The 24,113-nt window shown below is 46.7% G+C and overlaps 2 protein-coding genes across 2 annotated transcripts in view; both read right to left on the reverse strand.

Moving 5' to 3' along the window:
- The window catches only part of LOC149330504 (small subunit processome component 20 homolog), a 93,271-nt gene that overhangs the window by 62,529 nt on the left and 6,629 nt on the right, over window positions 1-24,113 (reverse strand). Inside the window, 14 exon segments of the mRNA XM_089561106.1 lie at window positions 2,524-2,749; window positions 8,013-8,163; window positions 9,608-9,769; window positions 10,042-10,119; window positions 10,556-10,709; window positions 11,494-11,700; window positions 16,351-16,452; window positions 16,747-16,913; window positions 17,793-17,870; window positions 17,957-18,094; window positions 19,055-19,201; window positions 20,896-21,042; window positions 22,139-22,216; window positions 22,296-22,355. Of these exon segments, the coding sequence (XP_089417232.1) occupies window positions 2,524-2,749; window positions 8,013-8,163; window positions 9,608-9,769; window positions 10,042-10,119; window positions 10,556-10,709; window positions 11,494-11,700; window positions 16,351-16,452; window positions 16,747-16,913; window positions 17,793-17,870; window positions 17,957-18,094; window positions 19,055-19,201; window positions 20,896-21,042; window positions 22,139-22,216; window positions 22,296-22,355 (1,895 nt within the window).
- On the reverse strand, window positions 4,616-6,818 carry LOC149330505 (uncharacterized). The gene has a single exon (XM_089559869.1). It carries the CDS (start codon window positions 6,707-6,709, stop codon window positions 4,700-4,702), a length of 2,010 nt encoding a protein of 669 aa, XP_089415995.1. The 5' UTR covers window positions 6,710-6,818; the 3' UTR covers window positions 4,616-4,699.

Consider the following 24,113-nt stretch of genomic DNA (forward strand, 5'->3'; position numbering starts at 1 on the left):
GTGGCGCGGTGCCAGCCGCGAAACGGTGTCCGCAAAGCGCGGAATCGGAAATCTTGACGAAATAAACTTGCTTCAATGTTTTTAGGGGCAAGATGAGCAAACAGCGCGTATCGTTCGTTAGGGGCTGACTGCGATCACAGCGCCGGTAGAATCGCGCGCCTCAACTTGGGGGAGGTCGCAGTGCAAAGGCACTCATCTCGGGTTCCAGCCTCCAGCCTATGCCATCTGTTCGCCGGCAGTTTCCATGTTGCAAGTGCAATTACGTCAACGGGAAATGGTTCTTCCACATCAGAAACGAGCCAAAACTCACTTCAGTGATTTCTAGTTACCCTTGGTGCCACAAAAATATGCCAAAAACATTTTTCTCCGATTTCTCAAAACTGCAATTTTGGCACATTCAGAATTTTGGAGGAGCGATATCTCCAGTTCTATATCAGCTATTAGTATAATTCTTTTTGTACTAGAAAGATAAATGCACAGGTTGTGCAATAAAGCTAAGTTTAAACCACTGCTTCCTTGGGAAAATTTTGAAAATAAATCTTTTGTCTCAGTCATCAAAATGAGCTTTTTCTCTGTCATGTTTGACTGGCTGTAACTTTCGTCTAAGTCGTCCTAGAATGCACTTTTATGCCTTATTGCACTCCTTGGTGACTCTAGATCATTTATAAATAGTAATGTTCATCACACAGCCTTACGTTAATTAACCAAGTTTTCTCCAAACAAAAGAGATACATTCCATGATAAATATAAAACTTACTGCTGCAGGAGCAAACCGTTTGCAGTTTTAGAATCAGCACATGAAAATGTACAAACAGTGAAAATTTGGTGCAAATCTGTCCATAAATAAAGAAAATAGTTCTAAGAGGGGTGTCCCCCCTTAAGGGGGGACACTGGTCTTGAAAAAAATTTTTTTATTAATTAAGTCACAGTTATGAAATCTTCAGGGAATATGTATTTTTGTGTGCTGATTCTAAATATGTCATTTAATTTCATGTAAAACAATTCCTTGACCACTTATGCACTTTTTATGCTAGTATTTTGCGGAGAGTTTTGAAGAAAATTTGATGTGGGAAACTCACTGAAATGTATGCCATTATGTTCTCTTGACACCAAGGAATGCAATAAGGGTGAAAATGTCTTCCTGCCTATCATAGAACTTAAGTTATAGAGTTTTGAAGTTGTCGCTTCAGAAATGAGAAGGAAAGTGTGTATTCCTGTTTCTGAAGTGGCAGCTTCAGTACCCTATTAGTCGAGTTCTGTGAGAGCCAGGATGATAATTTTACCCTTATTGTATTCCTTGGTGTCAAGAGAACCCAATAGCATGCATTTCAGCGAGTTTCCTGCAGCAAATTTTCTTCAAAACTCTCCGCAAAATAGTTGCATAAAATGTGCATAAGTGCTCAAGGAATTGTTTTACATGAAATTAAATGACATACCTAGAATCAGCGCACAAAAATACATGTGCCCTGAAAATTTAATAACTATGACTAAATTAATAAAATTTTCTTTTCAAGACCAGTGTCCCCCCTTAAGTGAACTGACCTCACGTTAGATAAACACTTAAGTGAACTTTGATTACGATCCCACACACTACAACGAAGTGTATAATAAATAATCTTTTGACTTTTCGACAGTGCTCTACAACACTATTTCTAAATCATGTAAGTGGAGAAGATCCATGATAATTCCACTGGTGCCAAGGCAAACTGCAGGGCACAAGGCAATATCCTACACATCACTAGAGCGGTGGCTGCAGTGTCAAGAGCCGTATGCAATATCCTACGCACCATCAGAGTGGTGGAAGGGGCATCAGAGCCGTAACTGACGCTCCCGCTGTCATGTTATCAGCGTAATCACATGCTTATCTTGCTCTGCTGTCACTATTAAGACCTTGGTGCATGGGGCTGTAACCCCGAATGGCATAATGAAACGCAGAAACTTCCACGCCTATCCAAGCCGACTCTTCTGCTGATTGCCGATCTTCACACTTATCAACCGCAGCAATGCTCACTTGCGACTTAATTAGTCTAAAAAGCAAACTTTCAGGCTCTACAGAGTCCTAAAAATATCTCTTGAATATGTACTATTCAATATCAGTCGCAACACATCTGGAGTGACCCAACTGAGGTTCTCGATTTATAGAAAATCAACGATCTTTCACACAGGCCATGCAATCTGCACAAACATTCAGAGTACTTTTTTTCTTGCATCAACAGCTAAATGCACTAATTTTTATCACTGCCAGGCTCGCACTGTTTCGAGAACTGAGCTCATACCACATCTTGCGCATTGCAGCTCACACTGAGCACGATAGTACAAGCTCCCAAGAGGAGCATGACAGTTCCCCAACAAAGTCCGAAATGCCCTGCAAGTCCGAAATATCTAAGTCCAAACAATCGGTCACTACTGTATTCATAGCAGATAGCCACTGATCTGGAGCAAAGGCACAAGTGTTACTACAATGAATAGCCAAAGTGTAAAACGCACACCCCTGTCAGAGTTGGCAAGCAAGCGGGGACTCACTCGAGAAAACGGTAGAAGAAGGCCACGACATCCCGGCTGCGCCGTTCGGCAACCCCAGCGAATTGTTCAGCAGCGTTCCACACCAGGTGGCGGTGGTTGACGTAGTCAGGCTTGTCATCCAGCTTCGTGGAAGCCTCGAGCGCTTCGTCAAAGACGCCAGCAAGCCCCTCACCAGCCAAGCCGTCCACATCGTTCTGCTCTTCAGAAGCCACGGGTAGCGCGGTTTCTACAAACAATAAAGGCTCCTATGAAGGCAACTGCAGGCCAAGATTTATGCTATGCACAGTGTACACAAAGTTTGCCAAGCATGGAGTTACAAACAGAAAACACGATGAGAAATGCAAGCTTCACTACGGAACGGAAACAGCGTGCATTTTACAATGGTGCAAGCATCGTTATGGCAGTGATACTGAACCAAGGCCTTTCCCAAGACTCTCAACAGCTCCCAATCTGCATCAACTTCATCCAGTCCATGCCTAAGAATGCTCTTATTTCATCAGCCCACTAAGTTGGTTGCGTTACTACTTCAGCTACCCTCCTCCCTACTTCAGGTGTTACAATCCACGCATTGTATGGATTAGACGTCCTGGTCAAGATTATATACTCCCATGATTTGAGTTAGAGCAGGACGTCTTTCTCTGGCAAGTTTACCAAACACTGCAAAACTTTCTACTCAGAGCGTAGCATATGGCATCAAGGCTCTGTGCAAGGTTCCAGGGAAAACACAGAAGCTCTCCCACTATAAAATTAGTATTACAGTAAAAGCTCGTCGATTCAAACTTCAGGGCACCAGAAAAGAAATGTATGAATTATCCTAGGTACACACTATCGAATTATCCCCACAAAAAACTGATATAAAATGCTTGCACCACGGCAAATTTCTTTGGTGAAAGACTGGACAATGGTCGCCTGCTTTAGAGATGAGAGCAAAGCGACAATGACTATTGCTTTATTACGTGTGAACTGTCAGGAGTGTCGGAAAAGCAAAACTGAAACTAAGTGGTCCGGCTATTAATCGGATCAGCAAAAAACACCGGGACAAGGGACAAACGCTGTGGTGTTCTACGCTGTTCCATCACAAATGAGTTATCAACATGCCCAAGCTGCTGTCCTATTATCGGAGACAGGGTCATCCAATTTTCGTCATGCCTACCAAAGCATGCACGTCAGAGGTCTGAAGACTACTCCGCAGCATACAATGAATGTTTAAGGGGGGAGGCTACCCTTGAGCATCAACTTTTTTATTTCTTGAGATATCTGGATGAAATTTTCAGGGTGAGCTTGTAGCACAAACATTTGAAGAACTACCAAGTTTCATGAAGCTGTGCCCACTGGTTCTCAAGTTATAGAAGTATATCAAGGTTGTTTACATGGGTTCCTTGGGACATGCCTGGAGACTTTGCAAAATGTGCTGGCACTTTGAAATTCAGCATAGTCATTCCTGGATAGGTACCCCAGGGCAAGACAAGGCCGTTTTTCTAAATATCTTTGCTAAGAAATTTTTGCGCTGCCCTGAATTTAGTGTTACTTATTGGACCTTCATTAACCAAATTTTAATTGTTTATTACAAATTCCAGAGACCATATCTTAAAAAAACGGGCTTGTCTTGCCCTCAGAAATTTATTCAGGTATGGTGCAAAAGAAACCCCATGAAATTCTGATAAGTGGTTCCCAAGATATGGCTTTCCCTAGCAGCCACGCCAGGCAAAAAACTGATTCTGCGAAAATGGCCTTAGAAGGTTGACAGTACATAAACTTTTTTGTTTCTTGAGATATCTTGATGAAATTTTCAGGGTAGGCCCACAGCATGGACATCTGAAGAATTGCCAAGTTTCGTAGAGTTTTGCCCACTGGTTCTTAAGTTACAGGAGTATATTGAGGTGGTTTATATAGGTTCTTTGGGACATGCCAGGAGAATTTGCAGAACGTGTTTGCAATGTGAAATTAATAATGATAATTCCTGGATAGGCACCTTAGGCAACAACAAGGCCCTTCTAAATTTATTTGGTGAAAAATTTTAGCACAGCACTGAATTTAATTACTTAGACATGCACTAATTAAACATCAAGGAAGCCTGATGAGTGGTTTCTGAGATATGCTCGAATGAGCCCGTCATACAAGGGGAGAAATAAATAATGCAAAGAAAATGGGCTCGAAATGTGAGACACTTATAAGGCTAGAACAATCCTGCTGCATAGCTGGAGCTGTCTCTGTGCTCTTTCTTTTTTTGCCGCCTCTGAGTTTTTACTTCTTTCTGTTTCTCAGCCTTGCCCATGCGCAGCGCATCTTTCTCCGCCGCTCGCTGGATGGCTAGGTGGCCAGGTGTGAGCCCCACTGACATAGAGATTTCTTTTGTGGCCCTGCAGCATCCAGCATTATACCTTAGTACTGCTTCATGCAGCACTGTCTCCACAGCAATTAAAGATGCGTGTTGCTCCTTCGGCATAAGGGACCACAAGACTGAGTGAAACGACTCCGACGCGTTTTGGGTCTTCGCTCCCAGGCAACGTCGGAGCAGCGAATCCTGCGAGAGGCGCTCATATATAGGCAGCATAGCCTCAGCAACGTAGCCTGGAAGATTGTATGTATGTTTCGGCTGGGCTACTCCTTTTGCTGCAGCAGCCTTATGCCGGCACCATGAGTCGGCACCCTCAGGGCAAAGTTCGTGATGAGGCGCTGCTTCAGTTGAAGTGACGTGGTGGTATGATGCCATCACCGCACGCTGCATGGCAGCCACATCATTAGAGTTGTTCCTGAGGGCCCAGCCATAGTATCCTGTTAATTTGTCAATGAGGGCCTTTGTAAGCCTGCCCTTGCCTCCTAATGGCTTCTCACTTTTCTGCACAAGATTGCGTAGTGCAGTCCCCATCCTTTTCTGAACGTGGTTCAGGCACTCTTCTTTCACAATGGGAACAAGGCCATAAACGTTCTCTTGTACAAGGGCAGAGAAAGTGGCACTGTCACCGTCAGACACAAGTGTCACATAACGAAGGTTGTGTTTGCGGACAGAACGTGCAAAGAGAATCAGGGCTGCCTCCACCTCCATCCTCCCGGATTTTGCATCGGTGTTTTTTTGGCACACATGATTCTCATGCCAGCTTAAGTAGTCCGAGTCCCCAGGTTTTGGTCCTATCTGACAACCAAGGCACTGGTTCGATAGGACTACAGCGTCCAAGATAAGGCCCGTGTGGTATTCGATGATCGCCCCAACTCCAATGTGGGACGTGTGACCCCGCTTGTGCCACGTGCCATCGTAAATCACAGTAATGTCCCTGGAAAAGCCTGGGTCCATCTGCTTGTAGGCTTCTTTTACCGCAGTAGCCGATTCGGCGTAGAACTTTTCCATGCACTTAGCCTCTGGGTCCCTGAAGGTCTTCTTCAAGTGCTTCTGAAATGTGCGATGGTGTAGACCTCGGTGCGACACGTTCATTGCTGCCCAGAAGTCATTGAGAGCTGTTTGGCCCTTCCCTATTTGTTTCATCGCCATAACTGCTCGAATATTGACGTCAAAAGCCTGTCCTTCGTTCTGGCGCGCAGAATTCCACTTACTCGCAACAACCCCACAACGTGGGCACATCACCTCAAGTTTTGTTGCCAGTCCAAGTTTAGTGCCTTCTTGAATTTTCAGCCCACTTGCAAGGCAATGCTGGCACAAGAAGCTGGAGAGCAGGTCGCCTAGCACATCCATTTGCACAAGGCAAAATTTCCCACCTTCAGTTGCTTCAGTTGTAGCGCTGCAGCTGGTGGGTCCGGGATCGGGCGTCATGGCTTGGAATTTTCTGTGTGTGGCTGGCATGGCGCCAAGTTCCTCCTGAACGGCAGCACATTGTGCCTCCGCCGCCTCTATTTCCTCGGGCGTAAAGAAATGTGTTCTCAAGCGAACGGTGGACGACGCGTTCTCGCCCTTGGGAGGAGATGCGGGACCGGGGCTGAAGGCCGCGATCGCTGATGTTGATGGGCTCGGATCACCAGGCGCACTTGAAACCGCGGATTCTTGTGCCGATGAAGCAGGTGGTAGTACGTTGCTGGATGCGGCGACGCATTCGTCTTGCACCGTTGCAGCAGGTCCTAGCACGTTGGAAGCATCGATGCAGTCGTCGGCAGCGCGCTTCGCCATGCGGATGGACCTCATGGAACGCTTACGGGCACCGAACGCGTGTCGCGTCTTGGATTTCGTCGTAGGCATCGTGGCCGACCACGCAACGATCAACAAGCTACACGACACTGTTCAAAGGGCGCGGCGACAGACTGTAAGGACGGCCATCGCAAAAATGGCGAAAGGCGAACGCACCGCACAAAGAGCAAGAAGCAGGAGCCAGGAGCAGACGACGCGCGGGGGGCAGCCGGCGGAGACCATCGCGTCAGCGCGCGCAGCAGCCAATAGCAGCCGCCCTTTCCCCCTCGTTCTCGAGGAGCGCGCGCTTGGTCCAATCGTAGCCTCGGATTTCAGACGCGGGAAACTCGAAAGCAGCTGCGAGGCCCCCAATCAAAAGCTAGCCACGCCTCGAGCACGCTGCCGCCGGCAGCAAAGAAAAGCGCAAGAATTCACGAACAAAACAAGACCAAAATGGCGGCGCTCGGTTGAGCGGGCGAGGAATGGCGCGCGCGCGTAGTTGGGGCATTTTCGGCGCTTGCTCGTGGCTCTGGGGCTGCCGTGGCTTGTTGTATATCTAATTTTAAATATTTCCACGGCGAATTAGACGTTGATAATTACAGAAAAGGTAGTTTATAGCATATACAACCGGAATATATACTTTTCCAAAAATCGACTTTTTCGCGATTTTTCGGTTTTCAAAGGTCGCGTCCCCCCTTAAGTAAAGCTGCTTTGACCACTGCTTGCCAAGCCGGCCACATCTGAACATGACCTCCTTTTGGGAGCCCGTTCAGAAAAATCGGTGTGAGAGCCATTGCATCCGAATTAAGGAGTGTCTGACGCCATTGACTTACATGGGCCTTGCACAGGACTGCGCTAGCAGTTTAAATTAACCGGATTTTCGAATTAATTGGTGTCAACTTAATGAGATTTTACTGTGTTCACATGAGTGCCTCTACCACGTGCCTAGAAAACGGCTGTGGTTTAGCTCTGGTTAACCCTAGTTGAATTGCGAAAGCAATTGAGCGCATTGTCTCTTCCTTGCTTCGTTCATTCATTGTTGCCACTGAGGCGAAGCGCATATGTACATATAGCCCCCGCGAGGCGACACCTCCTCTCCCTCTACCCCAGCGGTCCACATCTGCTGGAGCCAGCAGCATTGACGGTGGCGCCATCTGGTGGAGCGAGCGCCAACGGCAGCGGTGTTGACGGCGGCGCCATCTGGTGGAGCGCGGCTGCGGCGTTGCTAGGCAACGGTAGCTCAAGGTCATTCGTGGGCCACACCATACAGCTGAAGTGCGATGATGCAACGAGCCGACATGGCTGGCGTAATGTTGCTCTCGCGACTCTAACAGCTCGATTGAGAAGCTATGTGCTGCCTGAGAAGGAGACCGACCTATCTTGTCGTACACAGATGTCAGGTGCTCCACGAGGGTGCTCCAGAAGGCCCCGTCGGTGGTGGCATGGCTGGCAAGGATCTCCTGGGCGGGCTGCCAGAGGAGCTGGAAGTTGACCAGCAGGGTGCCCAGCAAATAGTGGACGGGGGCCTGAAACCAAAAGGATCAATATTAATCCACAGCGCAAGCTTCGTACACAAACTGTGCCACAGAGACTGCAGCCTAACCATTACATGGCCCACAAAGCCATTCAACTGCTGCTGTTGCAGTACCTAAAGACCTCTCCTGTATCCCTCCAATTAAGGGGGGAAGAGGGTCTTAGAAATAAATTTTTATTAATGAAGTCACAACCATGAAGTCACAAGAACCATGAAGTCACAACATGTATTTTTGTGTGCTGATTCCAAATATGTAATATAATTTTATGTACAAGTCCTTATGCACTTATGCAATATGTTAGGTAACTTTTGCCGAGAGTTTGAAAGAAATTCTACTGCAGGGAACTTGTTAGATTGCACGCCAATGGTTTCTCTTGAGATCAAGCTATGCAATAAGGGTAAAATTTTCATCCTGCCTGTCAAAGAAGGCGAGTTATAGGATTTTGAAATCGTCAGTTTCTTCCCGTTTGTGAAGTGGCAAATTCAAAACCCTGTAACTCAACTTCTACGATAGGTGGGATAATAATTTTGCCCTTATTGCATAGTTTGGTGTGAAGACCAGCCAATGGCATGCATCCTAGCAAGTTTCCTGCTGAAAAATTTATTGAAAGCTCTTCGAAAAAAGTTAAATAACATATAAGTGCACAAGGTCTTGTTTTACATAAAATTAAATTACATATTTGGAATCGGCATGCAAAAATACGTTTCTTGAAGATTCCATTATTGTGAATTCATTAACAAATCTTTTTTTTTTTTTGCTGCCGTCCCCTGCTATGCTTGCCCTCCCTTGGAATCCCCTCTGTCACCCAAAAGCAGGGGCTCTAAAACAGGGTTCTGTAGGACCCTGGGGTTCCTTGGAGTGCTTATTGGGGTCCCCTGAACACCTACAAACCCCATGCACACCTGAACTCCCAACTTTCCTTTAACCACTTTAGTTAGGGACTTAATCTCCCTGTAATTGCTCGTTGTAGACTGCTTTGCTGTACAGCCAGTCATTATTCATTTAACATTTTTTGAGGGATCATGTGTCGGCATGTTCCTTTTTACATGAAGAAACATGGCACCCTGCTTCTTCCAGCAGGTTGCACCTGTCTTCCCACCATGCAACATGCATCAGGTGCCCGAGGACGCTCATTGCGGCACACTAACGCCGAATTTCTCATCACACGTTTCCCAGCGTGACTTGTGGCAGAATCAAGTGCGGCCCGGGTACGACAAAAGCACAACTCCGGCTCGAATGCAAGGTAATATTATCGCTTGCAAGTAAAACATGAGAAACAGCAAAATCCACAATTGTTTAAGCCAGTTTTTCACAGCAATGTAATTTCTTTTCTTGAAGTCCGCGGAATTTTCTGACTGCTCGGTTATTTGTACCATTTTTCAGGTCTTGCACAGACCCAAAAAATTTGTCGGCAACTGTAGTTCAGGACACTCACCATTGAATAAGCACCCAGAGACACCCCAGCAGCTGAGAGCTGCTCAGAATTCAGGCCCTGAAGCAGCTTGAGCCTTACACGGTAGTCCTGCACTGTCAGGGGCACAACCTCTGCCGAGAGGCACACATCAAACACGTAGCACGCCGAAGCAAACTCCCCTTGCTGAAAAAAAAAAAAATAAATAAATAAAAATTGTGTAGTACACTGCACTACAATGTAAACTCAAACCACAGCATGCTATCATGTACATACCAACCCACGAACATGCACACGTCACTGCATGTATATATGCCCGTCAACCTACAAAGCGCTCATGTTGCCCTATGAACATTCACGTCACAACACAGGCTAGCAGGACAACTTGCACGTTCTTCACCCCAGTAGAAATGCACCCATCGCTCCCAAAACTGTAGCTTCCCGAATGCAGCACTCACCATTTCGCCCTTTCCTCGAACTTCGGGAGTGGCCTCGGGTTTGAATGCCGACAAGACCCACAAGGAGAGCAGCCTAACCTGAAGCGCAGAAGAAAGGATGAACCCCAAGTTAACTAGCACACAAATAACTACTCAAATAAAACCCGACTTCACACTTCCATTTTTTCGATAAAAAGCCACTAAAACCTAAGACTATAGTTCGCAATGTCCACAGCACAAGTCATTGCAGCAACCAAAACAAGTTTTCATCCATAACACCCAGAAAGCAGCCCGCTCGAAACCCACGAAATCAATGCTAGTGAAAAAGTAGTGGAACGATGGCTATAAGATGACAAAGAATGAGTAAATTGTTTTGCCATTTGTGTAACCTACAATGACAACAAACACAATGACAGCAGCCAAAGAATTTCCACTTTTCTTTGTTTCACTATAGCAGTACTGGCAATAAGTACAAAAACGTGCAGTAAAGCACATGCATACACACACTCATAGAGCAATGTTGACGCAGACTTACCACACTATATGGTGAAGCAAGGTTACGTTCAAGCACACCATAGAACAATCTCAGCATATCTTCAGGCTGCCACTCTGCCGGCATCGAGGACTTGGTTGCATGGGTCAGGTAAATGTCCGCGGCCTTCAGCAGGCAGACATTGCCTGGAGAGCTTCTGCACACAACAAGAAACAGAACAGAGACACATCATCAGCCCTTTTTTTTCCCACAAACAGATACCAGGGAACCCTTTTCCAGCTGCAAAACAAGATAACTCGAGACAACTCGTGATTTTCCTCACAAAGAAGAAATAATGCTAGTTTATACCGGTCAGATCGCGGCTGCAAAGAACTGATGGAAACAGCACGAAAGGCAGGATTGACTGATGAATTTCTCAGTTTATGGGCTTTGGTTTGTGGGGTTTAACATCCCAAAGCGTCTCAGACTTTGAGGGATGCCGCAGTGGAGGGCTTCGAATAATTTCGACCACCTGGGGTTCTTTAACGTGCATTGACACCACACAGTACATGGGTCTCTACCCTTTCACCTCCACAAAAATACGACCATTGTGGCCGGGGTCAAACTCACGCCTTTTGGGTCAGCAGCCAAGCACCATAACCACTGAGCCACCGCGGCGGCTCTGACGAATTTTTACGTGCCCAAGCAACACCCAAGGTTATGACACACAATGCAGCGGAAAGTTCACCATCTTTACTGTGGCGCCTCTCATAGTCTGAGTCACTTTGGGACGTTAAAACCCCATAAACCCAAAGCTCAGCATAATTTCAGCCCACTGGGCTTCTATCACAAGACCCAGAGAGCTAGGTACAATGGTGTTTTTTGCATTTCACCCCATTGAAAAGTAGCTGCCTCAGCTGGGACTGAACTAGCAACCTTCTGTTTGAAAGCCATGGTCTGAACCCCCCCTTCAAGTGACATGCGGCCTCCCTTTGACGCACCTGAGCAATTTGACCAGGTCCTCGCAGGTGATGTTCGCCAGGACGCCTTCAAACTTGCACAGGGCAGCAGTGGCCACGGCTTGCAGGAACACGAACAACAGCCGAGCGATGGATGGAGCCGGTGGTGTGTTCACGAGGAGGCGATCTGCGAGTTCTCGCAGACCTCGGCCCACACACTTCTCCATTTCTGCCACGTCTCCCCACGCACTGGAGAAATGAAAGAAAGAAGATAAAGCGAAAGCATTCCTCTTGAAGACCAGTGCAAAAAAAAAAAAGCCAAGAACAAAGCATATGCTACGTAAAAAGACAAAGGAACAATGCATTTGATAAAGGAGCACCTCTTCCTGTCTTTCCTGTGTCTGTGTGTTTTGTCTTTGTGTTGCGCCAACATAATGGATCAAAATAACTGTGCCTCAGCATTTAGCCTGTTCTTCATGTTCCTGTCCTGTCCTGTGCATTTTGCCTTATGGCGCTCCAACATAAAGGAGCCCCATTAAATCGAGGACATTTCAAGCATTAAAAAGTTATTTTGAATCAGAATCTAGTGATACAGTACAATCATGCTACAGCAAACTCACGTAGCAGTAAAAACAAGGGTATAGTAAAGTGAAACTGCCGTCCCATGTGGCCTTCCATAGACGACTCTTCATTTTTTTTACCCATTACTCGTAAAGGCATCTTTACTAAAGAAACAGTTATGCAGTCAAACCTCGATATGAACACCAATATTACGAATTATTGGCTATATCGAGCACTCAGTAATTTTTTGTTGACAAACATATGCAATTTATACTCTATATATCGAATGCGGTTGGCCATAAAACAGATACACCGAACTGCAGGCGCCAGGTTACACCGTAGTACACAAGCCGCTTTCTATGTGACACAGGTGTGATGCAGGAAAGCCACCTTAGCTAGCGCAACTGTTGTGCGCTTCCAGTGCTGTGGGAAAAAGCCAGCCTAACTGACACTCGGCTTTTTGAGGCCTCAGAAATCACCTCCAGCACCTCAAAACACTGCCAAGACCTCGGAAATGCTATCGTGTTTCATTAGCAGCGATAACCAGAGTTGTCATCGTTCCACAGACAAAATTCCACTGCACTTGTGTAATTTTCACTAATTTTTACATTACAAATTTTAGCTACATCAAACTATTTTACGATATTTTACCTGTTTGGTATAACGAGGTTCGACTACAGCTCACCACATTTGAGCAGGCCAAAATATCTAAGCTTCCACTATATACAGTAATCCCTCGTTATAACGAAATCGCTTTACTCGAAATATCACTTTATTCGAAATTTCTTCCGGTCTCGACCCAAACGCGTACATTTTAAGCCGCATTACTCGAAGCGCACGGAGAGCTTGACCCGCTTAGAGCGAAGTGGCAAGCGGAGGCATCGCCGCCACCGTGCGTAGGAATCGCCGCCGTGGCGGCGACCCTTTACGCATGCAGTGTCAAATTAATACCGCCGACGAATTAGACTCATACAGGCATTGAACAGGCCACAAGAGTACCAAACCCACGATCGATGACCTGCCTAGTAGCGGGCACCAAGAGTGTCCCCTGCTCAGCGGGGTCAAATTCCATGGTGCAGCGCGCCCGAACCGTTAATCTCGGTCGGAAGCGCATTCCTGGTGTTCGTCGTGACTGAATCCACACAAAAATAAAGTTTTCCTCTCGCTTTGCGATGCCAGAAAACTGCGGTGTCTTGGATGCGGAAAAGTGGCCGGTCATGCTTGATTCACGCCATTCGATGAGACAAACTGTCTAAATGCGTCGTAGGGTCACTGAATGTGCAAAAAGCGAACGCGATTCACCACTGCGCAAAGTTGCGAACGGCGTCGCAGCGTCCGATCGCAGCTCGCCGCATGCGTCATGTCAATGACGGGCCGCCCGCAGCAAACGCAACGACGGGTAGCGGGAGCCAACGCGAGCGCGGAGAGCCGCAGCGTCATGATGACGTAGGGCGCGCTCCTTTGAGCCGGGCCGGCCTGCCTACGGCCGGTCTCAACGCGCTCGCTCGATCGCGCGCGCCGAGACCGGCCGTGGCCTGCCAGCCTTGATGCCGGCGTCTGAAAACGCGATAGTATTGTTTGTTCAAGTTCATAGCAAGCCCTGGGGGTAGAGGTGATGACTGCGATACAAGAAAATTTCATCCAATAGCCGCTTTGGCGCTGCTCCTGCCTGATGCGGTTCGCCTGCCGTCTGCTAGCTAGCTCCGTTGCTGAAGGCGTCGCGGAAATCTAACGTATCTTTTATTATGGGACCGGTTGACAGTAAAAGGTTGCCGAGTGTAGCGCCTTTATTTGAGTGCTGGCCAGTCCCAAAGCGCTAACAGCTGCAGCATCGATGCGAAACCGGCTAGGCTTAGTGCCGACCAGGGCAGTCAGGGAGCAGCGCGCAGTTTGCCACCCGCGGCGTTCCTGCAGGCGGCGTCGTTGCCGAAAGCTCCTCCACTCTTGCACAGACATGCTGTCGTTGCTCGAATCTAGGAGGCAGACTTTATGGCAACATGGCTGCTTTCTATTTTTCTTGAGCGAACGGGAAGTAAGCCGAGCCTGCCGGCTTGTCGATCAGCCTGGATCCCGTCTGGATCACAAAAATGAGTTAAAACTTGTTCTTGGTATAGATAATAAACTCTGGTATAAGAAATTTTAAAACTGTATCATCTTTGAGGATCGCTGACCAATACTGAGTTGCTGGTAGAAGTAACAAATGTGCTACGCGCAAATTTTGTAGCGAAAGCTACATTGGCCACGAACTTGCGATTGCGCTGTGGCAGTGCTGCGAGGAGGCACAGAGACCGACCTTGAGCCGTTGCCTAGCAACCGCCGCAGCTGGCGGACGCCGCACAGCGTCATCCGCCAACTTCCTCGCAGTTGTGGTGCAATTAAATCTCAACTGTTTTAGCTTTTTCGAGCAGCCGCTTATATCGAATTATCGCTTGTAACGAATTTTTTTGCCGTCCCGCTGACTTCGTTATAACGAGGGATTATTGTACATAGCCACATATGGTGTATACTGCATAATGGCTGCCGCCTAAGTAAGTAGGACACAGGTTATCCACACTATCCGGGTGAGCTAGCAAGAAGGGAAAAAGAGAGGGCTCCCTCTTCACTCTAAAACAACAAGGCATTATGCCATCTTATTCTCTTGCTATAGCAGCCTTTCCAATTACAAGTTATCAGAGTTCAATACCTTCATCACGTCCCAGCCTGATCTACAGTGCAGCTTCAAACACACAAATTTACTGCCCAGCTTTCCAGAATATAATGAGGCTGTCAATGCAATGACATTATTTTGCACAAATTTTTTTTCAGGGTCTCTGCCATCGATGTGGTTCTGCTACTCACTGGTTGTTTTATAAAGCACCGTCTTCTATGCATATGCTTCATACTAGAAACACACCGTGTGTCTAGCAAAAGATTGTCAAAAACTCCTTAAAGGTGCACTGAAGAGGATTCTGAACTTGTCTTTTTGCCGCGGGAACTCGATCTACACGTTCCTAGCATTCTTAGAAACTGCAACTTATTGCCCTGTATGGCTGATTTCCCTAATTAAATCGAATTAACGTCCGGCTCCCGCCCTTTTTTTTTAATTCTGCCTCGTACGATAGGCGGAGTCGACCAACGCGTGAAGTTCCTTTCAGCCAGCTCCGTGGAGGCTTTGCTTTCACTTTATTTTGTTTTTTAGGTTTCCATGAATAAATAGTTTCATTCGCAGATAATATAGCCGCAAAATAAGCCCGCAGAAATAAAAATACGCGCGGACTATTTGCTACTACGGACTATTACGTATTACTCCGCCGATGGCAGAGCGGCAAGCCGCCACGGGACTGGGTGAAAGGCACTCCACGCGTTGGTCGACTCCGCCCACCGTAAGCGGGAGAATTAAAAAAAAAGGGCGGGAGCAGACCGTTAATTCGATTTAATTTGGGAAATCGGCCATACAGGGCAATAAGTCGCAGTTTCTAAGAATGCTAGAAACGTGTAGATCGAGTTCCCGCGGCAAGAAGACAAGTTCAGATTCCTCTTCAGTGCACCTTTAACCTCACTGTTGAGCGCTTTGGTGCTGTGTGAAAAAGCCAGCCTAACCGATGCTCAGCTTTTTGGGGCCTTGGAAATCACCCCCAGCACCTTCGAAACACTGCCAAAACCTGAAAAAAGCTATCTTTGTTTCACTAGCAACGATAGCCGGAGTTGACATCCCTCCACTGACAAAATTCCACTGCCCTTGCGTGTTTTTAAATAACTTTTACATTACAAATGTCGGCTACATCGAACTATTCTACGATTCTTTACCTGTTTGCTATAACCAGGTTCGACCAAAGCAACCCACATCTGGCCAGACCAAAATATCTAAGCTTCCACCATATACATGGCTACACATTATCTATAGTGCATAATGGCTGCTGCCTAAGTAGTAGGACATAGTATCCATGCTATCTGGGCGAGCTAGCAAGAAGGGAAAAGAGAAGCCTCTCTCTTCACTCTAAAATCACACTGTCACCTTATTGTCTTGCTCTAGCAGCCTTTCAAATGACAAGTTATCAGAGTACAATTATCAGAGTACAATTATCAGAGTACAAGGCCTACATCATGTCCACAACTGCTTTACAGTACAGCTTCAAAGAAGCAAATTTACTGCCCAGCTTTCTAGAATACAATGAGGCCGTCGATGCAATGATATTCTTTTGCACAAATTTTTTTTTCAGGGTATCTCCCATCGATGTGGTTCTGCTACTCACTGGCCGCTTTGTAAACGGCCGTCTTTTGTGCATATGCTTCACGCTAGAAACACAACGTGTGTCTAGCAAAAGATTGTCACAAACTCCTTAAAATTAGCACACTCACCTCAGATGGGGTAGACAAACTAGGGCGGCCCAGTGCACAGGGTCAGCCACATCCTTGGCCAAGGCCTCGAGGACAACGTCCGCAAGGGAAGCCACATTCTCCCTGCAAGGATGAGAGGAAAGGGAAGACTCAGACCATGTGAGCTGCGCCTCTCTTGTTCCCCTTAACAAAAAGTACCACTGTGCTTTGCTTATGAACTGGGACACCCTCTTACAGCATTCCCGTTCTGCAGCACAAGCATTAGCATAACATGCCGCTCTGATTGGTCAGCACGAAGTGATGTCACGCATGATGTCGCAGGCTTAACGTGAGTCTACAATAGCAAACAGTGTAATGGAAGGTCACTTCCATAGCAATAATCAAACAACAAAGAAATCATCCACAGCAGAGCCTTGCCTTGTGTCGTCGGAGGTGCAGAGGGGGAGGGGCCTCCATTCCCGCAGCAGCTTCTCAGCCGTGGCCGACATTGGCCTCCGACGGAGGACCACCTCAGAAAGGAGGGTCAGGGAGTGTGTCCTGTCTTTGCAGCTCGCACAGTACCGAACCACATGACAGAGGACGTCCTAGAAAAGAGGAGGCAGCGTCCAATTGCCGTTCCCCATGCAGCCAACAATGCCACCGTCCAAAAGCCATCAGAGACCGCACTATCACTTATATCAAGTCTAATACAGTATGCAATGCAAAAAAGCCACTTAAACAGCAAGCTAGCACAAAAAAATCCACAGACACACCTAATTCCCTTATGTGCTGGCAATGTCATAGCATTAGAAGATGTTGATGTCTTTGCCAGAAGCGATGTCATGTCCAGCCTGGTGACATCACTTCTTTCCGGCTAATGGGCAAATTTTATGAACGACAACACATTTTTTTTCCCCCGATGAGACCTTTAATACCATCGCATTCACAATAGTTTCAGCAACCTCTCTGAGCTTTAAGCACTAACCGCCGAATTCCTAAACATCCTCAACTCGCACTTCTACTCCAAGCAGCCCTCAAGGCCTGTTTTCCGCTTCGGAAACCATCCTTGACTTGAGTTAGGATGAGTGGAGGATAAGCTGATGAATGAGTGAAGGATGGTTTCCGAAAAAATTATCTGCAGAAATACGTCTAAAAGAACACAAGAACCATTCCAAGCAATCTGCTACTGGCAAAAGTAACCCTTTGGCATGCAGCAAGAAAGAAAAATTGGTGGTCGATTAATACAGTCGCTAATGCGAAATTTGAACGCAGCTCTTCACATGACACCTGTCACCCTCGGGGATCTTCCTGTGGCAGCCACCTTCCGGTTGTCCTTTCCTCCGCTCTCGCCGTGGAAGGTGGCATTTCACTCCGCTACTAACTGCCACAGTTGTCAGGTGGAGTGTTACGCCGACCATATCGACAATGCAGAATCCATGAATGGGCGCCTAACAAGCGACCCTTTTCAAATCTCGTTTGCATACCTTCTCAAACGTCGAGCAGTCCACAACTTGTCCCGTGAAGTCAAACACGGTCCCAGCCGAGAATACGCCCGAGTACACCTGCAGAAGATGCGGCAAGTGGTCAAGAAACCCCGATCTCTAGAAGACACAGCGCATAAAAAAAAAAAAGCCTGAAATGCTCTCACCTTTTCAAGAAGTTTGCCGACGTGTCCGGACGAGCTCACCCCAACGCTTCCATTCTTCAGCAGTGCTGCTACACATTCGAGAACAGCAGCTGTGAGTGCAGCAGACACCTCGCCAAGTTGGAGTAGCGTGTCCAGGATCTGTAAGTATTGTACCCACAAGAGTCTCTCTTTTTACTGTGTCAATACAAAAGTTCCGAACTCGCACACCACCTTTCTTTTACCATTTCCCACCTATCTTATCTCTCCGCTCGCTTTTATACAGTCAATCCCAACAAGGCTCACGAACGTTGTTCAATGTATACAACATGGCAGCGGATAAGGTAATCTTTAGCATGGAATCACAAATACAGTGCACACACTAGTGGTGCGGATCCTGTGGTGATGTGTAGCCGTCGCTGGGTGTCCCGACCCCAGCAGCACGGCTAATCGACCCAATATTAGGAATATATTAGCAAAGGTCGGTTGCATAACTTACTAGAGTGAGACCATTATTAACCAACATTGGCTCTATTTATGTGCTGCTTGGGAACAGGCCTCGCTCACTTCGCACTGAAGCCACAGTGGACAATGCTTTCATACCAGCCACCACCTATCATAAGAGGTCTAATCCTGCTACAGATACACTATAACCACAGTGACTGCTCATTAAAATCAAAGTACAGATGACCTGCACAACACCTTCAGCAATGATTTAAGTCCCGCGAGAGCCGCAACAGTCTTCTGGTCAGCCAGGTCAGCTTCACCACGACTACCAGAACACAAAACACCGGCTTCCCTGCATAACAACGATGTCACAATGAAACTAGGTGCTCCAGACCAAAGGCTATACACAGGCAAACCACACATTACCCTCGGCACGTGGTTTCATGTCTTCACGTGACCTGCACTGCCAGCACCAGCAGATGTCCAAGGCTGCGCTCTCGACCTGGCTTCATGCGCGATGAGTGATCGCAGGAGCGCCGTTCAATATATCAAATTTTCCGCTGAATGGCAGTCCGCATACCACAGTTCTATACTTTTGCATGGGACTTTGGGGAAGATGTTTTTCACCGCTTGATACAAAAACAACAATTCAATAACCAGGATTGAAACACATACCTCACATGCTGTACTGTTCTTCCGCGACAACAGGCCTTTCCTGAACAGCACCCAGACCTTCACCACTGCGACTAGATTCTCCAGGTGCGTGGGAGCCGAGTCCTTGTTGGCATTTTTGTGCTTTTCAACTGCTTCTGCTATGACCTCCTGGGACAGGAAGAGAAAAAGGAGTCGCATCAGAAATTTATATTTTTTTAATCTGTAGGCGACAAGCTGACGCGGATGAAAGAAACGTGCTTTGGTGCCAGCCTGCGCAGCTGTATTTCAAACAGCGCTGCCCACACGGCGTTTGCCGTGGCATAGTTTCGTTTTCACACCTTCAGTCTTTTGCGATCACGCTACAGCGGTGATGCAGTTGGAACTGTACCAACAGCCGCAACAAAATTCACGCCTCCCATAGGCCATCACAGGGTAAAGCGCTATCATGAAGTGACATTCACGACGTAGCATGCTTATGGTTTATGGGGGTTTAATGTCCCAAAGCAACTCAGGCCATGAGGGACGCCGCTGTGAAGGGCTCCAGATATTTCAACCACCTGGGGTTCTTTAACATGCACTCACATACGTGGGAACACTGCCAAAGCTGCAATATAAAAGTCAAGTCTGTGTTGCATTGGTTTCTATAACAGCTTGAATGGGAGTGGTTCAAGAAAATGTAGAAGCTGGAAAAACGCAGCACCCGGGAACTTAAGAGCAGGGTTCCGCTGTATCAGGGACAAAAGTCTCCAGGACGCGTAAAAACTGAGACAAGCTCATATATTAACTGTCTTCACCAATTGTTTCATCTCTTTACCATATACTCGGCACATGTGCCCAGCTTCGGGCTTTACAAGTTTACAAGGGCTCTGCGTTTCCAACGTTGTCCTGTGTACTTCTCCATGTGAACGCGTCCTTTCTGCTGGTTTTTCACTTACCATGCAACAACTGGCCCAACAAGCTACACTTCTTCATTACAAGTGTGGTTTCGAGCAACCAAATAATACCAGAGCTATCGGCTTCGGTCGCTGATGACGTGTCTGGCGAGAATTTTGTCGTCGACAATACACTGAACTAGCACCAAGAGTGTGCAAATATTTGACACCTCGAATGGCTAGTGAATAGTATTAGCTGTTTATTTTCAAGCTATTCAAACCTCTTGAACATCCAGAAATTCCGAATTTATGCGCTCCTAAACTAGCGGCGAAACATCGCGACCTTTCCAAACGGCAACATCTTGCACTTGTCACACAAGTTAGCTCGCTAATAAGAGAGTAATTACTCATTGGCATCCATCCAAGCACAGCCATACGACTACAAGGGAAAGCTAACTTGCTTAGAGTTAGCTTGCTGTTTCCTCATAGAATCGACTGCCAGCCACAACAAAAGCCCTGAGCAATAATGCTAGGCCTTGCATAAAATTGATGCGCTGACAGACATCGAGAGCCACCACGGTGCACTCAGAGGTCAGAAATTAAGCACGCCACCGCATAGCATATCACTGTGTCGTGTCACGGTGCAGTCGACAACTGGCTGTAAGCCAAACTGGCATCGAACCTCTCGTTTTAGATCACTACAGTAAGATGTGCACGCAGAAAAACGGCTTGTGGATCATAGCACACAACAAATCAAATAATGCATGTTCAAATTTGTTAGCAACGAATCACAAATTAGCATAATTTTAGCAATGAATTAGCAACAAATCATAATTAGCAAAAGTTTGAATAAGGTTTGCCATAGTGTAAATACGGTATAATAATACGGTAGTGTAAATACGATACAGTAGAGGGGAAAGCGACAAAAAGTAAGGGCAAGTGCAAAAACAGGAATTCAATTAAGAAATCAAAAAGAAACAAAATGTCCACCTTGAGACAGTTCCAGACACCGGAGGAGTTTTCCGGGTGGCCGGCAAGATGCTCGGCCAACGCCGTGAACGTCTGCCCGAGGGCCCGGCACGAGAACTCCGCGCTACACACAGAGCCATCCAGACGCTTCAGCGCCAAGGGCAACACCTGGGAAAACAAAAAAAAAAAATATGAAGGGTACCTAACTACTTTTAGCTGTGAGACTGCGGAAGCATAAGAACCTGGTTGTGAGCTCCCATGCACGATCACAAATACCGAACAGGTGAAGAGGGGGATTTCCCTCTCCACTTTGGCACCTGCCAACTGTGGCACTCTTGTGTGCGCCAATCTTGGTAGGTGACGGGGGGGGGGTCATCTGAAAGCCACCTTCCGGTCTCTTCCTCCTCTCCCCTGGTATAGGAGAAGGGGATTTCCCCTCTCCACTTTGGCACCTGCCAAGGTCCCCCTTTTCACCCTGCAGGTGGCAAAGTATGACACCGGAGGTGGGTGCGGGGGACATCGGGCTATAATGCTATCACATAAAGAAGACACCGACAAACATTCACAATACACCGCATCCACATAATGCAAGAACCCGGCGATACCTGCTGCATGTTGCCTTTTTGCATTGTACCACAGTGCACTGTAGCTGCTTTGGTTTGGTTTGGTTTATGGGGTTTAACGTCCCGAAGCGACTTAGACTATGAGAGACGCCGTAGTGAAGAGCTCTGGAAATTTCGACCACCTGGGGTTCTTTAACGTGCACTGACATCGCACAGTACACGGGCCTCAAGAATTTCTCCTCCAAAGAAATTCTAGCCGCTGCGGCCGGGATCGAACCCGCGTCTTTTGGGTCAGCAGCCGAGCACCATAACCACTGAGCCACCGCGGCGTCTGCAATGTAGCTGCAAACCCTCACACTTCGTGCTGTGCCTCTATAATAATCCCTCTCACTCTCTCTATCCGCAATGCACCTCTACAAAGCAGTGCTCGCACCATGAACGAACACAGAAGAAGCACGGGCACCTTCTACCTTTGCGTTTATTTCGTTCGATTCTCTTATCATTTTCCAAAATGAATTCCTACCAACTAACCCAGCTTGCCACTTCAACGTTAACTTGCTCATGCAACCACTACTAAGCAAGTCTCAATGCTAGGCTGCTCACTGAGGCCATGAGAAAATATGATGTTTTTTCGCGCCTGTGGCTCCCGTGGCCCGCGAACTTTTGCAACCGTATGTACAGGAAGGTGCACCCAAACATACCGTGGCCATGCAACTGTGAGTTTGCCCCTTGACACCCTTGACGGCTTCGAAGAGCAGGCGGCCAATGCCATCGGTGTTCTGAAATCAAAGAGGCAATCAATGAATGCCAAATCGAAGGCTGAGCCAAACGAACAGGCCAGAAGTGTGATAAACTTACCTGTGGACTGGTTTCAAGGTATGCCAACAGCATGGCTACAAGTTTATCCTTGTCTGCAACCTGAGCAGAGCAAAGTGAGCACAAACTGAAGCAACCCACAACGTTACACAAGGGAGGTAAAAAAAACGCACAATAAAAAACTCAAGGCATTACAGCATGAATCAATATTGTAGCAGCAGTTTATTGGTTCACTGTTAACCCATCATCAATTTCATTGCATTTGCCACAACAAAGGTGCTGGGAAAGAAAGCCAGCACCAAGGGTACAGTGTTAAGGTCTACCGTTACAAAAAAGCTAGACAACGAAAAGCCAAATAAGCCAGCATGAGCAATGGTGGTATATTAGTGCAGAAGACCGTTCCACTTAGCCAATGTACATGCCCCGTCGAAAGTGCACAGTCCAAGGGGTTTGCTTGCAAGGCTTTCAGCGTGCCTGATTATGCATACTCAGCGGCCACAATCTCTCGAAAGATGAACGGCTTCGAGTCCTCAATCCTCCCAAGCTTTGGATTGCTAGATGTTCTAGGAAGCCCCGCTAAACAGCTCAGAAGTGAACGCCTTGGGCTGTATACTTTTGACAGGAACTGTACATTGTAAAAATGGATAATAAAGAGTGCTCGGTTCAGCACATCGCAATGTGGGCTCTAAAATGGAGACGACAAAATGTAGCAATGATGGCTAATGAAATGCCATGGCTATTCTCGACAGCAAAAGAGCTTGCTATATTGGCACAAAAAGTCATTTGCCAAGGAGTTAGAAATGCAGCACAAAAGTGCTTCCTTCATGGCTGATGTGCCTGTGAAGCATTTAAAAAAAAAAAAAACTGAAGACGTAATTTTCCCCCCTATCAATTTGACCAAACTCGTCGAAATTTTTTATTCATGAATTTATTTTTTTTCATAACCCTCAGGTCTTCATCTGTCTAGCGACAAAAAATTGTACCCAAATATGCAGTATAAATTTAAAAAATGCTATTCCTTTAATGCGTGGTTGCTGAAAATTGTGGGCAAATCACACTTCTGATGGGTTCGGAGCATCGTGAATTGCATGAGTTTCCGACGATGCAACATCCCCAGCTAAGTATCACTATGTAGAGTTGAGATCAAAAGATCAGATTCAATTATTTGCAGTGTCTCATTTCTCTGACCAAAAGCAAAAGCACAGAGGCGATAAACGAGGCAAACAAAGGAATAAACTTTAAGGCTGATTTTTCTCATCGTTCAATTTTTCTGCGACCGCTTTCACTCATCCCTTCGACAATTCCTAATGAATGACAGCAGAATGACTCCAATTTACAAGTAAGAATCCCAAGACGTCGAGAAATGCACTAAAGCTATAGATTTTCCTATGACCACACACAATATTTTTGTAAACTTATTTTTGTAAGGAACGTTTTCATGTAAATATGCACACAGGAGTTTTACTTCCATAAGTACTAGGCAAACAAAAAAATAACTAATAACATCATTGCACAGGAAAGGGCTTTGTGAACATGCTGGCATAAAAAACTTGGACACTTTCCCCTTAATTATTTAAAGGTGCACTGAAGAGGAATCTGAACTTGTCTTTTTGCCGCGGGAACCCGATCTACACGTTCCGAGCTTTCTTAGAAACTTCGATTTATTGCCCTGTGTGGCCGATTTCCGTAATTAAATCGAATTAACGTCCGGCTCCCGCCTTTTTTTTTTTTTAATTCTCCCCCGTACGGTGGGCGGAGTCGACCAACGCGTGGAGTGCCTTTCACCCAGTCCCGTGGCGGCTGCCACTCTGCCATCGGCGGAGTAATACGTAGTGGTCCGTAGCAGCAAATAGACCGCGC

The sequence above is a fragment of the Amblyomma mixtum genome, chromosome 9 (genome assembly GCF_055824585.1).
Source record: "Amblyomma mixtum isolate Tamu chromosome 9, ASM5582458v1, whole genome shotgun sequence".
NCBI lineage: Eukaryota > Metazoa > Arthropoda > Arachnida > Ixodida > Ixodidae > Amblyomma > Amblyomma mixtum.